The 23,199-nt window shown below is 35.6% G+C and overlaps 1 protein-coding gene across 4 annotated transcripts; it reads right to left on the reverse strand.

Moving 5' to 3' along the window:
* On the reverse strand, window positions 1-17,060 carry TRMT10A (tRNA methyltransferase 10A). 4 transcript variants are annotated; one of them, XM_037036254.1, is made up of 9 exons: window positions 16,904-17,060; window positions 10,548-10,744; window positions 9,497-9,659; window positions 8,700-8,771; window positions 7,625-7,699; window positions 5,761-5,910; window positions 3,331-3,436; window positions 1,646-1,885; window positions 1-1,426 (listed from the first exon to the last, which is right to left on the reverse strand). In XM_037036254.1, the coding sequence occupies exons 2-9, from the start codon at window positions 10,730-10,732 to the stop codon at window positions 1,398-1,400; spliced, it is 1,020 nt and encodes a 339-aa protein (XP_036892149.1). In that variant the 5' UTR covers window positions 10,733-10,744; window positions 16,904-17,060; the 3' UTR covers window positions 1-1,397. The 4 variants fall into 4 exon arrangements, with proteins under 4 accessions (XP_036892149.1, XP_036892148.1, XP_036892150.1 ...); XM_037036253.1 differs by lacking the exon at window positions 16,904-17,060 and adding an exon at window positions 16,546-16,655; XM_037036255.1 differs by lacking the exon at window positions 16,904-17,060 and adding an exon at window positions 16,451-16,539.
* Between the last annotated feature and the right edge of the window lie 6,139 nt (window positions 17,061-23,199).

Genomic DNA, 23,199 nt, shown 5'->3' on the forward strand with positions numbered 1-23,199 from the left:
CTAGAATTATAGGGGCTTTTTATTTACATAGCTTGCTCACAGACCTTACTTTAAATAGATAACTATAGTAAATTATCAAGAATAAAGCAACAAAAAGTAAGGCAAAGAACATCAACACTAAATCCAATAAACTTTCTACTAAATGTGTATATAATTTAAGATGGCAGTGAGTAAAAAGAACAGAAACTTCATTTTATCCACTCAGTGAAGGTTTCTGAAATCTTACTATCATTGTAACAAAGGGCAATCGCTTACTTTAAACTGCTTTAGTTACTGGTAGAAAACTAAAATGTCCCATTTAGCCCCATATTCCCTTACCAATATCCTTATACAAATATTTTTTATTTTGTACTTTGTGAAATTCAAATTCCTTAGCGTTGTTGAACACAACCATTCACACAAATGATACACACGTACGACAACTCAATCCTGTGTACCATTGAGAATCATACATGATACAGACAGATATATATATGGTATATGCATATTTCCACACATGTTATTTACAGAAATAAACATTTACATTAACTTGCTCATATGATAGTAGGCGGATGCACATGTAAAGTTAACTTTAAGAATGAACAGATTTTTTAAAATAAAAGTATATATGGAATGAAAAGAGAGCTGCTGAGAGCCATTTCTTTTTGGGTAAAGACAAAATTATGTTGATTCTTCAACAGCCTTTTAAAATAATCTAGCCTGAAAAATTAAATTTTATAATTGAAATAATTTACCACCATGATTCAAATTTAAATATATATATTTAAAAAGAGAAAATATTTTAAAGAGTATAACTCGTCAGTGATTGCTTTAGAATATTCACAAAAAGGCATCAAAAAGAGGAACAGAGAGACAGGTCAATAGTCCCAAACATATAAACTGCTGAGTTTATCAATCTGATACTTCTGCCTAAAATCACTATATTCATTTGACGTTATTGAATATGAAAGCTGCAAATAGAAGGGGATCTCAGATACTGAACATTTTGGTATACCTACAGGAGATCTATGAATATCTGCCTCTACAAATAAGTAGGAAATAAACCAGGAAGATATTGATATAAACATTAAATAATAAAACTAATGGCTCAGAAGGCACATTCTGAAGAATACACCCCAGTAAATGAGAGAATGAAGGTTTACTATTAAAGTAAAATCCTCAAAAACTCTTATTCTGAGGCTTAGAAAACTAGTATTTCTAATTACACATATAAATCTTATGCAGAAACAAAAAGTGCCTTTTTACAAGAACTTTTTATCAGCTCTGAAAGTTTTAAAAATTCAACAAGAAAATGAAATTTTTTTTCCAATTTGAGTATTCTATGAAGCACCTCATTTTCTCCCAATTTTTCCTTTAAAAAAAGAAGAGAAAACAAACAAACAAAAACTCAGTTGACATTACTTTGGTGTAGAGTTCACTATAGATTTAGTGCTATTTTCTTTTCTTTTTTTTTAAATTTTATTTATTTATTTATCTTTAGATGGGAAGGAGAGAGGGAGAGAACCATCAATGTATGGTTGCCTTTTGTGCGTCCCCTGCTGGGAGTTGGCCTGCAACCCAGGCATGTGCCCTGACTGGGAATCGAACCGTGATCGTCTGGTTCGCAGGCCCGTGCTCAATCCACTGAGCTACGCCAGCCAGGGCTCAGTGCTATTTTCTTTATCCTGCTTTTCTTCTACATGTGGAGAATCTAGTTCATTTCTGCTAGTTTCTTCCTCACTGGAATCACTGTCCAATCCACCTTCAACCCTGGTAGACTTCATGTCGTGCGAAGAATTTTCACACACTTTGTCTGTGGGAACAGCTCCTTTCCTTTGGGGTAGGATAGTGAAAAATGCTTCTTGCCAGTCTCTTGTTTCCAGGTATTCCAGAATAATCTCAAACACTGAAAGAAAGACAAACTGTATATATTTCTTAGCCAAGTTGACACACTCTACACATATCTTAGCCCAGTTTACCACAATGTTGCATACTATATTTTAAAAAACATTGCTTTTGTGTTATGTTAAGAGTGCTAGTATATCCTAATAATTACTTTGTTCTCATCACTTTCTTCTCTTACTGGCTGTCAGAGCCAATCTGACCCAAAACTCTCAAGCCTGTTACCTCCTCAGTTCAGTTCTTAAACACCCAGGAGTTTACCATTATTCCTTGTCAATACTAACTGATAGACACAGAGTATTTTTGGTTCTTTTCTATTCTTCATCTCCTTCACTTCTTTACCCTTTATGTGCTAAAACATAAAACTAGAAAAAAAAGGTTAGGATTAATCTAAATTTTTTCTATCTTACCTATAAAGAGCCACTCATTCTGGGAGGCATCTTGGCTGCTTTTCTTTTTCACATTAGAGGTAAAAATTTAATTCTGTCTCTAAAGTACTCTCACATTAATACAATGCTGAAGGGTTAATTTGGATTACTTTCTGGAAAAGTAATTTCCACAATCTATCAAAGGTCTTAGAAGAAGTTCAGTCCTTGAATCAGTAAATTAAGTTCTATAACTCCCTAAATCCTACTGTGGAGAAAGTTGTTAGCACATAAAAAGAGCCCAAGAAACACTTGTATACCAACAAAAATCTCTACTACATTTTTTTTCGAGGGGAGGGAGGGATGAAGAAAGGGAGGGAAACATCAATGTGAGAAGAGAAACATTGACTGGTTGCCTCTCATAAGCTCCCTGACATGCCTGCAACCCAGACATGTTCCCTGACCGGGAATCAAACTGATGACCTTTTTGCTTTATGGTTCACTGCCCAACCCACTGAGCTACACTGGTCAGGGCTCTACTAAAAAAAATGTTTAAAGCAAAGCTCCAGGCAACTACTTGGGGTTCAAGAATGTATATTACAAAGTTACTTATAATAATAAAAACAAAAAAAAAATCAACAGGAGAATGACTACATTATTGTATATTCAGACAATAAAATATTACAGTCATTAACAATAATTCAATGAGTGAAAATATATTATAAATGGAGGGAAAACACCCATATTTATAACAGCTTGTGTAACAGAATAAGAATCCAATTATGTAATAATAATATATATGCATAGGAAAAGAACTAGAAGGAACCACACCAACAAGTTAAGACCAAGTATCCCTGGGTAGTAAAAGTATATCTTATTTATTTTTCTTTATAGTTTTCTGTATTTTCAAAAGTTTTTAAAAATATGCATGTATTTTTTCTATATTCAAATTATGTATCATTACATTTTATAGTTTTGTTTCCAGAAAGGTGTATTATTTTGTACATGTCCAAAACACAAACATAATGTTATTTTTCACATTGTTCACTCGGGTATATTTTCAGTTCATACCCTTATAGCTTACCATGATTAATTGCCAAAACTTTTCTACTATTCATCTTCACAAAATTTCCAAGGGGGAGCTGTGCATGGTCAATTCCATGATCTGATGCTTGTTTATATGTGAGTCCCTAAAACAAAGACACTATAACTTGGACTAGAACATTAAGTTATTTTAACTTAAAGCCTATGACAGAATCAGTAATTTTTAGGAGAGACTTTAAACCAGAGAATATTATCTGAAGTATGTGTGTGTTTGTGTGTGTGTATATTTAACTGCTAATTTTGAAATATTCTTGACAATAAGATAGTTGGGATGTTTAGGGCATTTGTTTTAACCAATTTACAACTGAGGAAACCGAAGACATGTTCCCTCCGCTCTGTCACAAAAGCCCCTCAGTGGCAAAACCATAGGAAAAACTTGGCCCATACCTCCTGACTCAAATACCTGTTCACTGTTCAACACTGCCTTTCTCTTAAACTACTCAAACTAAATTCCTGGAGAAGCACCATCACTTTTCCCATGACTGCAAAAGACGTACAGATTAAACTATGTTTCAACTATATAACACTAAGAGGGAGAAATGACAAAAACATTCTATGTAAAGCTGAACTGAAAAAAATTTTAAATTGCCTATAAATTCAGTTTTTCCCTTTCTAGCAATTAAAAGATTATTGAATGTGAAGAATTTTCTCTCTTCTCAAAATTAAAACTTTTAAAGCCTGGATCTAATCAGAATTGACATAGCAAAAAGACAGAATACAGGAGAAAGAAGAATTAAATTTCTCCATCAGTAGTTTGTATTTTAAGGACAAATAATTAACAGTGATTGATGTGGGTGCTTTTGAAAACAAAATTGTTTTAGTTCAAAGACATAGACAATATGAAAGATAAAATTTGGTTCCATATAAATAACAAAATAGAATTTTTCCACCAAGAAAATAATACAAAAGCTAAAGATCATTCTGATAAAATTCCCTCTGATGCTATAGAGATTACTGTCCAATTACAGCCACGTGTGACTACTTAAATTAAATTGACTACAATTTTTAAAAATTCTGTTTCTCAATTATAATGTACACATTTCAGGTGCTCATTAGCCACAGGGCTACCACAGTGGACAGAATGATATAAACATTTCTAACACTGGAGAGAGTTCTACCGTACAGTGGTTCTATACAAGAATAATGAATTTATATTATTCTGCTGTCAATACTTCCTCAGACACTTAGTATACATGTTTTTTCTTTAGTTGGGTTAAATTTAGCATATTGCAAAATAGCTGACAAAGTACAAAATGCTGTTTTCTGTTAGAAAGTCCATTTCTGTAATTTTTCACTTGAATGAAGATAAGGAGGTAGAAAGTAGAAATGTAAGAGAACAGAAAATATATCACAATAATACCACGTATTTAAAATATAAATTTATTAGTTTTGTTATAAATTGTACCAGTGGCCTAGAAACTGATTAGCGGCAGCACCTTCTATCCACACAGCTAATCGTTTAAGCAGAACAATGTGCCTGGTTTCAAATATCTGCTTTCCCACCTACTACACCTGATTTTAGACTTAATTTCTCTAGGCCTTCAGTTTCTCAGCTATAAAATAGAGATAATAATAGCAATGACCTCACTGGTTTATACTGAGGATTAAGCATACTGATATACAGGTGAGGCAAAAGTAGATTTATAGTTGTGATTACGTGAAACAGAGTGTATTCTCATATTATTATTTATTAATTAATTGTATTATTTTCCATACAAACAACTGAACATCTAATTTTGCCCCACCTTATGTTGTTAAGTGCTTTGCTTAGGCAGAAAGGTGACTGCATTATAACAGGCACTAAACAGAGATCAGTTATCATCAGTATTATTGTTATTATTAAGAAAACTGATATATCAATTTTAAGTACAAGCAAAAGCAAAATGAAAAACTTAGTACCTTGTGATGGTTGTGATCTACTAATCCTCCAATCACATAGGCCTTCGATTCATCTAATTCCTTCAGTACATTAGGGGAATCTGANACCTGGTTTCAAATATCTGCTTTCCCACCTACTACACCTGATTTTAGACTTAATTTCTCTAGGCCTTCAGTTTCTCAGCTATAAAATGGAGATAATAATAGCAATGACCTCACTGGTTTATACTGAGGATTAAGCATACTGATATACAGGTGAGGCAAAAGTAGATTTATAGTTGTGATTACGTGAAACACAGAGTGTACTCTCATATTATTATTTATTAATTAATTGTATTATTTTCCATACAAACAACTGAACATCTAATTTTGCCCCACCTTATGTTGTTAAGTACTTTGCTTAGGCAGAAAGGTGACTGCATTATAACAGGCACTAAACAGAGATCAGTTATCATCAGTATTATTGTTATTATTAAGAAAACTGATATATCAATTTTAAGTACAAGCAAAAGCAAAATGAAAAACTTAGTACCTTGTGATGGTTGTGATCTACTAATCCTCCAATCACATAAGCCTTCGATTCATCTAATTCCTTCAGTACATTAGGGGAATCTGATGTAAGATATATCAGGTCTTCTTTCTTCATGAATTCACTATAGTGCTCTGGTTTAATGTGGATATCCTTTAAGATGCAAGGGGAAAGATGTTATCAATTAATAGAATTTTGTGAAAATTGGCTAATAATAATTTTGAAAGGAAGTGAATCATATTAAAGGAAGTATGAAAGAATGTTGTTACCATGCATTATTTATAACCCTCTTCTTTAACGCCTTATCACCTCACACCTTAATTAATTAAGAGGGCTTCAAATGCTATTTCCTGTCTCTCATCTCAGGTATCTCTTATTTACTTCCATATGCTAATGATAGACTCATTTTCTAAAAACACTAATTCAATGTTTTATCTTTACCTGTAGGATAAAATTAAAACTCCTTAACTTAGTAACTCTTTCCTGAATATGTCACTAAACCTACCTTTTCTAACTTTGTTCCAACAAAATAAACCCATTCTGTCACATATCTGCTCACATGGTTTTCTAGCCAAAGAATGCCTTCTCTAGTTACCTCCTCTCCATCTACATGAATTATCAAAAGGAAATGGCTTATAGATTTAATAAATTCCATACATCTATTTCTATAAAGATACATATTTGAAATCATCTTCATCAAAATTTTTAGGTCACAGGTAAAAAAACTTAACAGTAGGCAGTCCGACTTTTGCAAATTATACTGAGAGAATAAAAGAACATACATTATGAGGCTCAGATGAAATTTAACCAGTAATTTTTTAAAAGATTTCATTTATTTAATTTTTGAGTGTGGGGAAGGGTGGGAGAAAGAGAGGGAGAAAAACACTGATGTGAGAGAGGAACAGAATGGTTGCTACTGGTACACACCGTGACCAGGGACTGAACCCATTACCCAGGCATGTGCCCTGACCAGAAATCAAATGGGTAACTTTTTGCTTTGCAGGGCATCACCCAACCAATTGTGCCACATTGGTCAGAACTTGACCAGTAACTGTTGAAGAAATAAAAAATGAAGTAGGACTTGTCTCACCAAAAATGTATAACCTATTGATAAATAAACAGCCAGTTTTCTGAAAAGTGTTATAATCTGGCCCCTATGCTTAATAAAGGCCCTAAGAGGGAACTGAAATTAGTGAGCTTATGTCTCTCTGGAAAGCTGATAGTATAAATAATAAATGTAATAAGCCACAAAATAAATGAAAGTATGCCCACTCAAACTTGTTACATTATTTTGTAGGAAATTAGGCAGGATCATAAAACTTGGTAAATATGTTGTACTTTAAACTTTAAAAAAAGCTTTTAAAAATGTTCTGCACTCTAGGCTCTTAATAAAAAATAACTGCAGGCATTATGAGATTTGTGTGTGGGGGAGGAAAAGTTTGTCATGGTCAGACATGGCTTTGAGAAAGAGTTCAATACCAGCATGTGGACATGAGAACACAAATGTAGAAGAATCGATGCAAGTACATTTTCAAATTTTAGAGGAACTTCACTCATAAATAATGCATAGCCAGTTTACTGGGTAGAGATTGAATAAAGACCTTTAAATTTGTTCCTTTTTAAAAAATATGTTTTAAAGCTGGAGGCAAAATAGCAAGTGAGATTTAATGAGAGCAAGTAGAGACAGACATTTCACTCTCTTTAGCTTCTCCCATTAGTACCCTTCAACTTAAGTACAGTGATTCACAGGGCTTGAAGATTGCTAACTTTTCTATTTATTGACACTATGTGGAACTTAGGTAAAAAATGCAGACCTTTAAGCTTAAAAGTACTCGGAATTGTGCGAGAGTTAATCGACTGTAATTACCTTCCAGTTGACCCATCCTTTGTCATTTTCATCCATGTTCTTTTTCAACTGGCCTCCATGGCTTGTCAAGTAAAACTGATAGAAATTTGTAGGCATAGGAGGAGAGAGCACATGACAATTGAAGTACAATTTTCTATTCCCTTATACACTAATCTGATCAACAGAACACAGTATTTTCATTCTAGAAAAAAATCTGTAGCATGCTTTAAACACACAAGAATAAATTTTTGGTAAAAATGGCATGTTTGGTGCATTCTATAACCTGCTAATTTCCTTATTCCATCTATATTTTCATCCCATTTTCAAGCATAATGTGCCCTTCCCTTAATGATCACTTTTCTATGAACTCCCTGCTTCCACGTCAAGTTTCCATTCCCTTTCTTTCGCCACCACTGCCATTTTTTAACAGTCTAAAGTCTTCAGAATTCTTTGACTCTGAAATCTGACATCTATTTCAAGTCTAAGCAAGAGTGAGAAGAATATAAAATGCAAAAATATAAAATTATTATCACTCGATAAAAACAAAGTATCGAACTGAAAAAGAATTTCAGTTCTTAATGTCAGTGAGCCAGTATTAATTATGCCAACTAAAATTCAGACAGCAGGCAACTCTTAATAGTAAGCAACTAGTCTCAAAGCACTCCCTCACTCTAGCTAAGAAAGTACTTTTCAAAATTACCAGTAACTCGAAAACTTTTAAGTAGAATAAATCTACTAATAGCACAGCACACATCAGTTCCTCCTATTCCTCAGAAGGGAAAGAATGAGACCTAAGAAACTGGTATGAAAATATGTGTGTACCCTTTAACAAAGATGTTCAACTACACAGAAAGGAGCAGGTCAATGTATACAAGACTGATGATGACTGGGCAGTGTGGCTGAGAATGACATGCGGAAAAAATGTTTAAAATATGTTACTTTATTTCTCCAGAAAAATAAAACATAGTTCAAATAGGCATTTTGTTCTCTAAGGGATTATCTGTAAGACACTTGTAAAGCAGTGGGGATTATCCAGGCCTCTTCCCAAGGAAAATATAAGAGAACTGGAGTTTGTTGTGAAATCTTTCAAACACACCTGCACAGGATGCAGTGCTCGTCGATTTTCTGCATAACATCGCTGAATCTGCTTATGAAGTTTCTTAATATCCTATAAAAGAGTACAAATTTTAAAGCAGCTTTTTCAAAATCATCTATGGCCACTCCACAGTCTTAGTGAAATAGAGTAAGAATAAGGGATGACTAGACAGGTACATTTTTTTCCTTTTGAAATACAAGTCCTTTCTAATAATTTCCATTCAATTTCCTTATATAACTAACAAAAAATCACCATAAGTCAATATTCTGAAAGTGACCCATTATTTCATATTTTGTATCCACTTAAAATGCTAGTTCATGAAAACATTTACTCTTCTTAAGAGTCAGCTAAAGGAAAAAAACTCTTAGAGCCATACTATTACTATGTTCTTAACTTACCAATGGATTGGAAAGTAATTAAAGCATGTTCTCTTCACTAGCCTTATTTAAACAGCCAGATTTCTCAGACTATTAAATAAGAAATAATTCCATTAAGACCATCATATTTCTTATTTTCTTAGGGCAAATAAACACAGATCTTTATGATTAATATGCAGTTATTGAGTTTTATAATCTACCCATGGTATTTGTCTCTCCCTCTATCAACACATATACATATACATATACACATACATAAAAGGAATTTATTAGCTAGTTTAACTTAGGGGGCAGAGTATAAAAAACTTGATTTAAGGTTCATTTCAGCACCCAAATTTATATCAAAGTGGTATTACATATTAAAGCAAGAGTTATTTACCAGTTTACCTACACGATTTTTCTGACAATGGTTCATGATACCTTTAATATCATCAGGTTGTCAAAACTGCAGTCAATGACAAGACGAAGTGTGCTGTGAACAACAGCTCTTCGAACACGTTTTCTGTCATTTCCATCTGAGTTTGACTCCAGTTGACACTGCCGCTCTAATTGTTTTCTCTTGCGTTTTTCCTTCCGCTTTTGTCTAAAGTTAATAATTGAAATAACTTTTTGTTATTTTTATATTCAGATATTTACAAGAATATTCTATATAGACAAAGAAACAATTACTTTTTTAAATCAGCAGGCTGAACCATATGAAATTGTCACTTCTGTGGATCAAAACTGGTCAAATATCAGCAATTTTACATGTGCATCTAAGTTTCAGAAAGAAAGAAAATGGGTTTTCAAAAACAATGTAATGCTTTTTACACAAATCCTAACTACTAATAAATTCACTTATTACTGGTATTATACTCTATTTATAAATATTAATACTTAATTTGAGAGTTTTGGTAAATTTTACTGTTGTAATTCTTCCCCTACATGATTTTCAAGCAATATCTATATGATGAAAGAAAGAAGCAAAGTAAAATTATGAGTGGAAAAAAAATCTCACATACTTTTTCTCTAATCTGTTTCAACTATAGTTTATTTTTTCCCAGTAAATTTTGGCATTCTAGGTACAAAAACAGTTTCAGCCTGTTCTCAACAAAACCTGTAATGGTTCTTCTACCAAAATCAATGTTAGACCCAAATTTGATCTTTCTGAGGTGGTTATTTTTGTTCCATATCTAGGACATGGATGCTAATTATATCCCTTTCCTAAGTCAGTTATTTCAGAAACTGTGCTGCTATACAATAGGTTTGGGGTGAGAAAAAGTATGCAGTGTAAATTCATAAGCACTGCTAAAAACACAATTCAAAACATTGTGTAACACACAGCTTTAACAGCCAACTGACAGTGTTAGCTAACAATATGTATAGCCCCAATTTTAATTAACACAATTACTTTTAACATGTAAAAGGACTGTGACAGGTCCAACATTCCGTATTTCTGAATGGGGAAGAATATATGCATTTTGAAACATACTTGCGGAGTTCTCGTTGTTCTTCCCATTGTTTCTGTTTCATTAGCTTCTTCATTTGTCGTTTAGATATTGGTTCAAACTCTTCACCTAATCTTGGCTTCTGGCTCTCCTCTTGATCTTCACTTAAATCTTGCTTTCTTTCACCATTAGAGGTCTCAATAAATGCTGGCATCATTTCAGATGACATTATTTGATGCCTCTGAAAAATTGAAAAGCAACTTTTGACATACAGAGATGATTCACACTAAAAAGGAAAAGCCAAATGGCCAATAGATGTGATTAAAATTAGGCTATATCAGAAAGGAATAAAAATGGAATTTGGACAATATATGTCATTTACTGGCAAATACCCTGTGATAAAATGGGGTGCTTTCATATGCTATTGGTGGCACAATTTTTCCAGCAGGCTACATATATGTATGTTTCAAGAGCTTTAAAATGTTGATACCCTCAAATTAGTAATTTATTTCCTTAGCATAAATTCTTGCTAATGAATCAGAAATATACACAAAATTAATACAAAAGGTTTGCGGTAATCCCCCCTTATCTGCAGTGAATACATTCTAAGACTCCCCAGTGGATGTCCAAAAAGGTGGATAGTACTAAACCCTATATGTATTGTTTTTTTCTTATACATGCATACATACTAAAGTTGAATTTATAAATTAGACACAGAAAGAGATGAAAAATAACTAATAAAAAATAAAACAATTATCCCTACATACTTTAATAAAAGTTATGTGAATGTGGTCTCTCTCATAACTGAGATGGCTAAGTGACTAACGTTGGGCAGAGTATACAGCATGGACATGCTGGACAAAGGGATGGCTCACCTCCCGGGTGAGATGAAGCAGGATGGCCTTAGATTTCATCATGCTACTCAGTGTGCAATTTAAAACTTATGAAAAGTTTAATTCTGGAATTGTCCATTTAGCCAGTAACTGAAACCATGGAAATCAAGAGTGGACTGGATGGAAGGAGAACCATTTTATGTACTGTAGTGTTATTTAACAATGAAAAATTTGGAAACTACTTGAAATTACCTCTACTGTTGAAAGTAAAAGGGATTAAATAAATTACAGTTTATCGATGATAGAGGCTGGGAATACTAAGCAGCCAGTAAAAATTATGTTTTCTAAAATTATTTAGTGATAAAAATGGTGATACTAAATAAGAAAATCAAAACAAAAATATAGATTATATCTAATTTTGTTTTAAAAAGCACAAACATTTAATTCATACCCGTGGTATGCTGCATTTTCTAAATTTTACAGAATAAAAACATATTGTTTTATAATATAAAAATATTACTTTTTAAAAGAAGAAAAGCACTTTTTGAAGTCACCTTTAATGTTATGAGAGAAATGTTACTTTCATTATTATCTGGGAATACACTCACGACTGGTTTTTGACAAAAAATACGCGATAGATATGCATATTTGGGACAGTGCAAAAAACAAATCTGATTGCCCCCTTCCATATATTTCCTTGTAAATACATAATTGTACATTTTCCACTTTAGTCCTGGTAAAAAAAACCCCAAATACTTAAGTTGAATCTGTAATCAGTCATGGAATGCTTAGGGCCATCACAAACATCTTTATTTGCATTTAACCACAGACACCTTTATATCTGTTGCCTAGAACTGAATTTCCCTTCAGATTACAAAAAAGAACTAGAAATACTGAGATTTCTCTTTAACAAATTAACACCAAAGCTTAAACATGTTACTATTTATCCATACCAAAGGCTAAGTATGTAAATGTTCAACTGGTTTTAAAAAAAATTGTATGATTCCTCCTTTTCACAGAAATAGCTAAGATGTACAGAGAAGCTAACATCTAAAAGAAGAAAACTCACAATTCAGAAATGGAAAGGCAAAATCTTTACAGAACATCATTTAAGCAGTAGTTTTATTTACATGGTTCTTGCTTTCTTTAAAAGTGCAATGTTGTAACAGGACATACAGGGATAACTAAGCAAACTTGGAAAGTTGACCAAATTTTGACTGAGGGACAAAAAAATTTAAGATGTGCTTTGGGAGCTATAGCAAAAACCCTGGCATGAACTAGGTCACAAAATTATTAAGAAAGAGAAAGAGTCATCTAGTAATACAAGTAAGAGTTCACAAGTTTTCCTTAAACCACTAATCAGAGTATCCTTAGTTTAAAGGAACACCCGCTAGACATGACAACTCAAATTCACTTCTACACTGAACACTTCATATGCGCAGGGATGACACCTGCTTTTGCCCAACATTATAGTTGGGGGCAAAAAACTAACAGGGGGCCTGGTACTTTCTTGATTATATATTGGTGAAATAAAATAATGAGTGAATATATTACAAAGGATTTTTAAAATAATAGCAGATATTAATTCTTACCGTGCTTAACAAAAACAGTTATCTAATTTAATCCTTAAAATCAACACTATGAAGTAGTCAGTATCATGCCTACTTTACAAAGGAAAAAGGCACAGTGAGGTTAATTACAAATTACAAAGCTACTAAATAATTTCTAAGAAACAAGGCATCTAGAACAAATTTAGCACAAAGTGGGTCCTCAAAATATTGTACTTGTTGGATGAATAGATGAATGAAGTGAGGGAGTCATGATTCAAACCCAGGTCTAACTCTCCTTCCCAGATATCCAAGATCTTATTTAGAAAATAAAGGTTCCAAGGAATGTAAAAGAGCTATGATGCTTTAGCCCTGCTGTTGGAAGGCTCTCAGATTTGTGTCACTGAAAGATGACAAAAAAACAGCTCCAGTTTAATTTATATGCCACTAAAAAAAAATATTGGGACAGACTTCCTGAGAAGTTTTGAGGCACCCTACCTCCCAATCTTGAAAGACATGACAATAGTAGATAAAACATAAAAAGGGAAAAACAAAAAAGATACAGCCTCTCTCAAAAACAAAAGCAAGAACTAGAATAGACATTGTTCTGGCTGGGTATGCTATGCAAAGGCAAATGGGAGTTTCTCTGGCTTAAAAGTAGGAAGAATAGTAGTAACACCAGACAGAAGGTGGGAGATGGGAGACAGTTTCAGATGAACCCTTAACCTAGTGTTGGGGGTGGGGCTCCTTTATGTAAAAAGCCTGCCCTGGTTGGCATAGCTCAGTGGACTGAGCACAGGCCTGCGAATCAGAGGGTCGCTGGTTCAATTCCCAGTCTAAGGCACATGTCTACGTTGCAGGCCAGGTCCCTCAGTGGGGGCAAGTGAGAGGCAACCACACACGGATGTTTCTCTCCCTCCCTTCCCCGCTCTCTAAAAAATAAATAAATACATAAAATCTTTTAAAAAAAAGAAAGAAAAAAAGCCTAAAAAGAGGTACAATTAGACTGGCTTATACTAAAGTGAATACTTAGGGAAAACCTGAAGGTAGGAGACACAGCCTCTCAGCTACAACCTGGGCCAAGCCACTGAGGTGACATAGGAACTTCTAACACTATATGATTAGAATTCTGAATCACCTACCTAAAGTCTACTGTGGACTGAAGCACTTAACAGGGCTGTGAGAAGCAACCACAAAATCAGTATGAGACATGATTTCCAGGGCAGAAATGATAATTCCATTTAAGATGAGTCTACAAAGCAAACTTACTAAAAGGAAGGGTTAAAAAAAACAACAAAATCAACAATCAGGAGATAAATTCACTCCATATAAATTGGAAACAGCAGTGATATGAAAATGACTTTAAAATTAGTAGCAATCGTTTAGAGACCATTAAAAGTAAGAATCCTTTTATTAAAAAGTAGGAAATAGGGACACAAACGCAGGCATAACAAAAGCAAAATAAGCATGAATCCAAGAAAAAGAACCCATTTGGAAACCAGGAAATTAAGACAAAAATTTCAATATATTAGACAAACTCCAGATTACCTGGAGTCCAAGAGGTAATTGATAGATTAGAAGATATGCTGGCAATCTGACCCAGAATTCAGACAGAAATAGAATGAAAAATAATGTCAGAGCAATGAAAAGATCTGAATTACAGAATGAAATACAGACAAAATGGTAGAGATAAAAGTATAACCTTGAATGTATTCACTAGTAATTTTTATAAAGGTTGGAAGATAAACATTCAATGTAAGAACTGAGAAACAGAGGAAACTCAGTACGCCTGAAAAGATTAAAAGAAAAATTTAAAGTAATTACTGTGACTCCCAGGATCACTTTTATTTTACTTCCTTTCCAGAGACAGTAAATTCAATAAAAGTTAGCAATGTATATATCCAAAACGACGTGGAAAAAACATGAGCTAAACCTGCCCATTAAACTAAACATGCAAACTTACACAATTAAAACTTACAGGAAATAATATTTTAAGAGAGACTATGTCCATCGTCATTGGCATTTTTTGTTATTTCTCTATTATGTTCAAAAATTGCAAGGGTTAATTGGCTCTGTGATACGAAAGTTACAAAAAGCAATGGATAACAATATTACAGCTCAAGTACACCAGGGGGAGCTTTCGCCTTTCCTACCTATGAAGTCTTAAAAACCCTGTCAAGTACATAGCTAGATCATAAGCTAGTCAACACAGTTATCCTTATTTTTAAAGCTATCCCCAATAAAGAAAATGCACTATAGTAAGTGAACTTTTTTGAAGCTTTGAGTAAGCTAGATTATCTTGAGGCATGGAATACAATACAGATAATGTTGGCTTGAGCACTCTTCACATACAACAGTATGTAACGAACGTACCAACTCCCATTGCGTATGGCATGCAATAAGCACTTCACTATGCACTAGCTTGTCCCGATTACAAGTTAAGCAAAATATGTATGATGTTTACTTGGTATATTTGCTTTTTAATTTTAGTTTTGGCCACAGTTTATAAGCTCTATGGCACAGAGTTCTGCATTCTTCCCTCACAGGCAGCAAAATTACTAAAAGGGTTAAAAAAACCAACAAAATCAACAATCAGGATAAATTCACTCCATATAAATTGGAAACAACAGAGTGATATGAAAATGACTTTAAAATTAGTTGCAATCGTTTAGAGACCACTAAAAGTAAGAATCCTTTTATAAAAAAGTAGGAAATAGGGACACAAAAGCAGGCATAACAAAAGCAAAATTATTCACAGTACACTTTCAGTCATTTAACCACATTCCACAAATATTTAAGAACCGTGTTTTGTAGCAGTTATAGAAATATTTGTGTGAAATTTTGTTCAGCACAGAATTTTTAAATGGTTCATTTATTTAGTCACAGAAATAAGTTGTCAGGTGGCCTTATAAAACTAAGAACTGGATAAATATGACTAAGGCCATTTAGTGCGGGATGAACACACACAAAAAAGATTTCAATATTCCTTGTATTTCCACTTCTTAGCCGATTTAAGCAGGAAAAACACACACCAAAAATCAGCGAATGGCCAAAGTTAAAAACAAAAAACTTTTCGATTGGGCTAACATACTCTTCATAAATTATGATACAGATTCTCAGAAAAATCTGTGCGAATTTTGATATAACTGCAGAATGAATTAAATGATCTGACAGTGACGGGGAAAGAATACATTTTTCAAAACGCGCCGGCCAAATCTACAGTAGTAGCAACTGCGCTTGGTTCTGCTGTCAGGCCTCTTAGAGGCAGAAGGTTGGGCTGGGATAAGGAGAGGGGGAGGATTTAAAAAGTAAAAAGTGAGAAAATCTTCTGTTGCCATCCTCTTTATATCTCTACAAATATGGCCCGATTTTAACACTTAATATTTATTGCCGTGGAATCAGAGTAACAATTCGGTCTTCTTAAAATCGTCCTGAGCTCACCACGATAGGGCTAAAAGCACTAGCAGCACCTCTCCCCTTCGTTCGCTACATTTCCAAGTGCTCAGCAACAGCAGCCCCTCAATGGAGAAATGAGATAAAGAGATTTAAAGAGGTAAAGCGACTTGCCCACGGTCTCTAGCCAGGAAGTGGCAAAACCGTAACTCGTTTCCCGACCCTGCAGACTCCACATTTCCCTCTCCCTTCGTTCTCTGGAAACTCACTCTTCACAAACTAGAGAATGGATCTCGACCCCGAAAGAAATATCGACAGCTGACACCCCGCATAAGCATACAGAGCGTGGACTCTCCCCTCTAGGCTTAGAGTTGGAGGACGCTCTACAGAGGCGGGATTAAACTGAAAGTAGCCAATCAGGGAGCTTCTTGGCGTACCAGGAGGGCGCACACTATTGACGCCACTTCCTTCGGCAACTGGGCCGCGGCTGCCACTTCCACAGTCTCGCTCTCCTCTTCCCCGGAAGCTGTTATAGCTCGTGGAAGGTGGCACGGGCTGAGCGTCTCTTTTGTGGTCAGAGGACATCAAAGGGTAGGCGAGAGCCATCCTCAGTTCTAGAAGACTTACTAAGCCGAGGAGTTGTCAGGGATCGCGAAGAAAGTCTTTCTGCAGTGGTCTTGATGCCCTTCACGAGTCCTCCCTCAGAAACTTCAATCCCCAGAGGCACGGATGTAGGCATCGACGGTTAGGTTACGTCATGTTACTGCGCCCACTCCAGACCCGCTACGGGAATAATGGGAGGGAGTTCGTGTGGGGCGGAGTCAGCAGTCCTTAGGGTTTTTGGTGTGGGCGGTGGTTACAGTGACGTAAGTTTTTCCTCTTGGAAGCACCTGTGTACCTGTGCACTTGTATTCATTCAGGTGTTTCTGGGAGGATACTGGGTCGGAAGGAGACTTAAGGCATTCCTACTCTTAAAAATTTAAAATACGAAACAGTGACGAAAGGCTGTTAGAGATGAGAGCAAAGCATCTCTTGCCTAAACTATAATATATACAGAAGAAGCTTGTCAGTATCATGTGATTTTATACAATTCAAATGGAAAATCCAATTTTAAAAGTGAGTCAACTTTCCAATAAGGTGCAATTGAGTTAGGATATTTAAGCTTGCAGTTGGAAATCTTACTCTCCATTCCTTATTTTTCCCTACTCTGTTTTGCAAAACATCTGGTGTCGTTTCATTGTTTATAATATTTGATTTTGTGTAATCTTGCTATATATAGACCCAAAGCAACAGTAAGAACTGAAACAGTCCAGTAGATTGTCGTTTTGTGTTTAGTTTTTTTTTTTTAACTTGGTCCTACTTTCAACAAGTGATTATTGTAAAATGTAAAGATAATAAAGTTTGAGTCAATGAAGAACACTGCTATCATTACGGAAAAAATTCTGAAGTAAATTATTCTTGATATTTGAAAACATTTGAACATGTTTAAAGGTTTCAGTGAATAAAAATCAAATTCAGAATTTGAATTTTCTAAAAGAATTGAAATTTATCTATTGAATAAATTGAATCACAAAAGTGAAGTTACTCTTGCTTCAAACTTCAAATACTTCTTGAAAAATTGTCCACTGAACCCTGTTGTGAGTCACTGTCTGTTTCTTCATCTCAAATCTAAAAGATCTCTTAATTGGCTCCATTTCTGACTTGTTAGTAGGGCACCTTTTTTCAGCTGCCTCCATAACTGGGCAGGAATTAGCTGAGGGAGGATTAGTAACTGGATATGTAGCCCTTCACATGTAGGTCATTACACTCAGGCTGGCAGTGATGTGCCGAATCTTTTAACAGCTGTTCAGTTTTTCTTCAGGGATCTGTTTTATGAGTCATATATTTTTTCAGAATTAGTACCTGGGATACTTAGATATTTAAATCACTTAGATATTTAAATCACTTTTAAATCTCATATTTAGTAGTGGAGTCAAGAATTTTTCTTTTGACAGTCACTTAACTTTATAGTCATGGTGCAGAATTTGAAATAGTTCTAGTATCAATCCAAAACAAACACCAAAAAGTGCCAGCAAGAAAAAAAAAAAAAGCCCTGGCTGGTGTGGGCCTGCAAACCAGAGGGTGGCTGATTTGATTCCGTCAGGGCTCATGCCTGGGTTGCAGGCCAGTTCCCAGCAGGGGACTCAGGAGAGGCAACCATACATTAATACTCTCTTCCTCTCCTTCCCTTCCCCTCTAAAGGTAGATAAATAAAATCTTAAATATATATATATATATATATATATAAGAAATGTTTTAAAAAGAGAATTTGTCCAAAGATCTAAGCATATAAAAGGTATGGGAAGGTAAAATCATGATACGAAATAATCTTATTTTCATTGACTTGTAAAATTCATCTTTTTGACACATTTATTGAGTTCCATATATTTTTGAACTTAATATTCTTGATACAAAGGTAATCATGATTAGTATCTTTAAGGAATACCTAGTCTAGTGCTAGAACCAGCAACACAAAAATAACATATAACATGTTAAATAACATAAATGTTGTATGTTATAACATGTTAAATAACATAATATACTTGAGATGCTTGTACATGGAAAGGAGCAACTAACTGCTCATGGATGCAGGAGCCAGTTTCAGAAGTTTGTAAGTTTTGGGAAGTAAGTAGGGGTCTTCCAGATACGAAGAAGAGAAAGGTATTTAAAATATTGGGAACAGTGAAAGTAAAAATGTCATAGTTTGGCACATGACTGAAAAGTTTTGGGTAGGATGAGGAAGAAGAAAGAAAAGCCCTGTGTTTTTACAATTTGGACAACTATAGGAATGTGATTTTTTTACCTGGATAATTTATAGAATAGTGGAAGAAAAACCAGTTTTGAAAAAAAAATGGTTTTTTTTAATATGTGGGTTCTGGGAGTCTGCAGAACATCTAAGTAGAAATATTGAGATATCATCACATATTTGGTAATTTAAACCAACATGAGATTGAAATCAAAGAGATGTTAGTTTATGGTTGCAAACTTACAATGTTTATGAGGACTAGAAGTTAACAAAAGAGAAAAGCTATCTGGGAGAACAGTGTCACAAACATGAGAACACGTTCTCTATGTAATCGAAGTCCAAGTTCCAAGTAGGAATGTGGGTCTACTTACATCAGACCTCAATTTTTAAATAGCAGCCAGAAATAAATTTTTATGTGAAACTTGGTTTATAAGTGTTGTCAAAATTTTTTAAAATACTGAGTAGGCTAAATAAAACATGTCTGTGAATCACATTCAGACACTTGGCAGCCAGTATTTCAAACTGGACTAGGTTGTAGTGTGAGAAGGGGATTACAGATAGAACTAGAATTTTAGATCACAAAAACATTAATAATACTGGTTTTTGGAGGAGTTACGAGCTCCTCCAAATGTTTGGCCTGAGAACATTGGGCAATCACCACACAAATTTCACTATTTTAAGTCTAACTCTAGTATTTTATTAAGTGTGAGAATACTGTGCAGCAAGTTGGAATGGGGAGTTATGGGCATAGAACAACACTTGTGAATACAGTCAGTCCAGAGGACTATGCAGGGACTGTACAGTCAGTACCCATGGGTTCCACAGTCTCAGATTCAACCGAGGGTCATTGCTGATGTGTACTACAGGGTGGGGCAAGAGTAGGTGTATAGTAGTGAAAGTGCGAAGCAATTTATTGTATTGTTATTTATTAATTGCATTATTTCCCACACAAGCAACTGTAAACCTACTTTTGTTTTATCCTGTATGTAGTTACGCCTATAATTGTTCTGTGCTGAACATGTACAGACTTTTTTCTTGTAATTATTCCCTAACAATACAGTATAACAACTATTCACATAGTGTTTGTATTGTATTAGGTATTTTAAAGTAATCTAGAGATGATTGAAAGTATATGGGAGGATATGCATAGGTTATATGTAAATACTACCTCATTGTGTATAAGGGACTTGGGTACTCTTCGATTTTGGTATCCGTGGGGCATCCTGGAACTAATCTCATGTGGATACCAAGGGACAATTGTACATTAATTTCCAGCTAGGGAAACCAAATATAAACTAATATTCAAAGATGGCTTGAAAGGTATCTAAAAGCAGAATCAACCTATCATTTTTAATCATTTCAACATGCAATTTTATTGACTTCAAAAATAAAAGTTTAAAAATTTTAAATTCCTTATTTACCACCCTCCCAAGTAATACGAATATTGAAGACTAGGAAGGTGACTATGGAGGCAGTATAGTCTGAATTTTCTCATAAAAATAAGTAGAGCATCTAGGATAGAAAAACATTAGTCACAACATGCTCATACCATAGCCATAACATAATAATGTGAAAAAGAATTCTTCTAAAGTTCAAAATATGAATGGATGGGAAAAAACCACCAACTAAGTATCAACAGCTGTGTAGGAGGAAATAGTGGGACAACAACATAGCATCTGAAGGCTATGAGAACACCTGCCAACAGCTATTCATTGAAAAGCAAGGAAGATACAGTCTTGACTTCCGGCCAAAACGGAGGCTTAGGTGGAACTATTGCACCTCCTCGCACAACCAAAATTAAGGACAACAAAGATTTGGAAACAAAAATACAACCAGAACAGACAGAATTGAACTGCACGGAAGTCCAATACCATTCATCCAGACCGGCAAGAGGGGTAGAGTAAGTGGCCGGCAGAGAGGGGTCGTGGCAGGAAAAGGCAGACCCCAGGTGCGGGGAAGAAACGAGCAGACCCAGTGAGGTGCGCAAGGTGGTTGGCTGACCACCATCACACATTCACGCACAGATAAACCAGGCAGAAGAATGGACAGTGAGACAGACCGTGAAATCCAGGGCCCCATCAATGGGAACTAGAGCTTGAAAGCACCGTTGGGAAAAATATTGGGGGAGTGATGTGCTGGGAGAGACTCCCAGCCTCAGAGGAGAGTTTGTTGGAGAGACCCACAGGGTCCTAGAAAGTACACAAGCCTACCCACCTGGGAACCAGCATCAGAAGGGCCTCATTTGCTTGTGGGAGGTGGCAGAAGGCACTGAAATCCAAGAAAGAGCAGAACAAGAGCTGTTGTTCCCTCTCTGATCCTGCCCCCACATAGAGTGTCACAACCCAGTCACTGGGTTGCCCTGGCCTGGTGGACACCTAAGGCTCTGCCATTCATACATAACAGGTGTGACCTGACCAGAAAATTATGGCTCAAAGAGAAGAACAAATCAAAGCCCCAGAGCCAATCCTTTTAAGTGACCAAGAGATAGGCAACCTATCAGATGCACAATTCAAAATACTGGTGATCAGGATGCTCACAAAACTGGTTGATTTTGGTTGCAAATTAGATGAAAAAATGAAGGCTACACTAAGTGAAATGAAGGAAAATGCACAGGGAACCAATAGTGATGGGAAGAAAACTGGGACTAAAATCCATGGAGTGGACCAGAAGGAAGAAAGAATCAAACAATAATGAAGAGAGGCTTCTGGCCAAGATGGAGGTGTAGGAGGAAATACTGTGCTTCCTCACAGAATCAAATTTAAGGACAACAAAGATTTAGAAACAAAAACGCAACCAAACACACAGAAAAGTAAACTATACCAAAGTCTGACAACAAGGAACCATTCATCCAGAACGGTAAGAGGGGCGGAGTCAGTGGTGGTGGAGAGGGGTCCCCGCGGAAGGAGGAGGTGATTGGTGCCCTGGGCAGGCATAGACGGAGACTCAGTAAGGCTCGCAAGGCTGGCTGACCGTGGACACACATTTGCGCATAGAGAAACCAGGCAGGTTTAAAAACAATCAGTGAAACAGACCGCACAACCCAGGGCCCCAGCGATGGAAAATAAAGCCTAAAAGCACTTAGATTAGAAAAACTTTCAGGGGCTGATATTCCAGGAGAGGCTCCTAGCCCCACAGGGGAGTTCATTGGGGAGGCCCACCTGCCCAGAAACCATCACCAGAAGAGCCAAATTTTCTTGTGGGAAGTGCCAGAGAGGACCGAAATCTGAGAGAGAGTGGAAAAAAACGACATAGCTTTCTCTCTGACCCTGCCCCCACTCACAACCCAGCAACTGGGCTGACCCACCCCAGTAAACACCTAAGCTTTCACTCCTCATACGGAACAGGTGGAAACAGACCAAAACATAGCTCAAGCAGAAGAACAACTCAAAGCCCCGGAGTCAATACTTCCAAGCAACCAAGAGACAGCCAACCTATCAGATGCATAGTTTAAAACATTAATGATCAGGGTGCTCACTGAACTGGTTGATTTTAGTCTCAAACTAGATGAAAAATGAAGGCTACACTAAGTGAAATGAAGCAAAATGCACAGGAAACCATTAGTGATGGGAAAGAAACTGGGACTCAAATCAGTGAAGTGTACCAGAAGAAGAAACAACCAAACAAAAAAGAATGAAGAAATAAGAATTAAAAAAAATGAGGAGAGGCTTAGGAACCTCTAGGACATCTTTAAACATTCCAACATCTGAATTACAGGGGTACCAGAAGGGGAAGAGGAAAAGCAACAAGTGGAAAACTTATTTGAACAAATAATAAAGGAGAACTTCCCCAGTCTGGCAAAGGAAATAGACTTCTAGGAAGTCCAGGAAGCTCAAAGAGTCCCAAAGGCGTTGGACCCAAGGAGGAACACACTAAGGCACATCATAATTACATTAGCCAAGATTAAAATGAAGGAGAAAATCCTAGAAGCAGCAAGAAATAAGGGGACAGTCATCTACAAAGGATTGCCCATCACACTGTCAGCTGACTTTTTAAAAAAGACCTTACAGGCAAGAAGTGGCTGGAAAGAAGTATTCCAAGTCATGAAAGACAAGGACCTACAATCCAAGATTGCTTTATCCAGCAATTTAGATTGGAAGGGCAGATAAAGTGCTTCTCAGACAAGGTCGAGTTCAAGGAG

The sequence above is a fragment of the Sturnira hondurensis genome, unplaced genomic scaffold (genome assembly GCF_014824575.4).
Source record: "Sturnira hondurensis isolate 20B ecotype Veracruz unplaced genomic scaffold, ASM1482457v3 Scaffold0022707, whole genome shotgun sequence".
NCBI lineage: Eukaryota > Metazoa > Chordata > Mammalia > Chiroptera > Phyllostomidae > Sturnira > Sturnira hondurensis.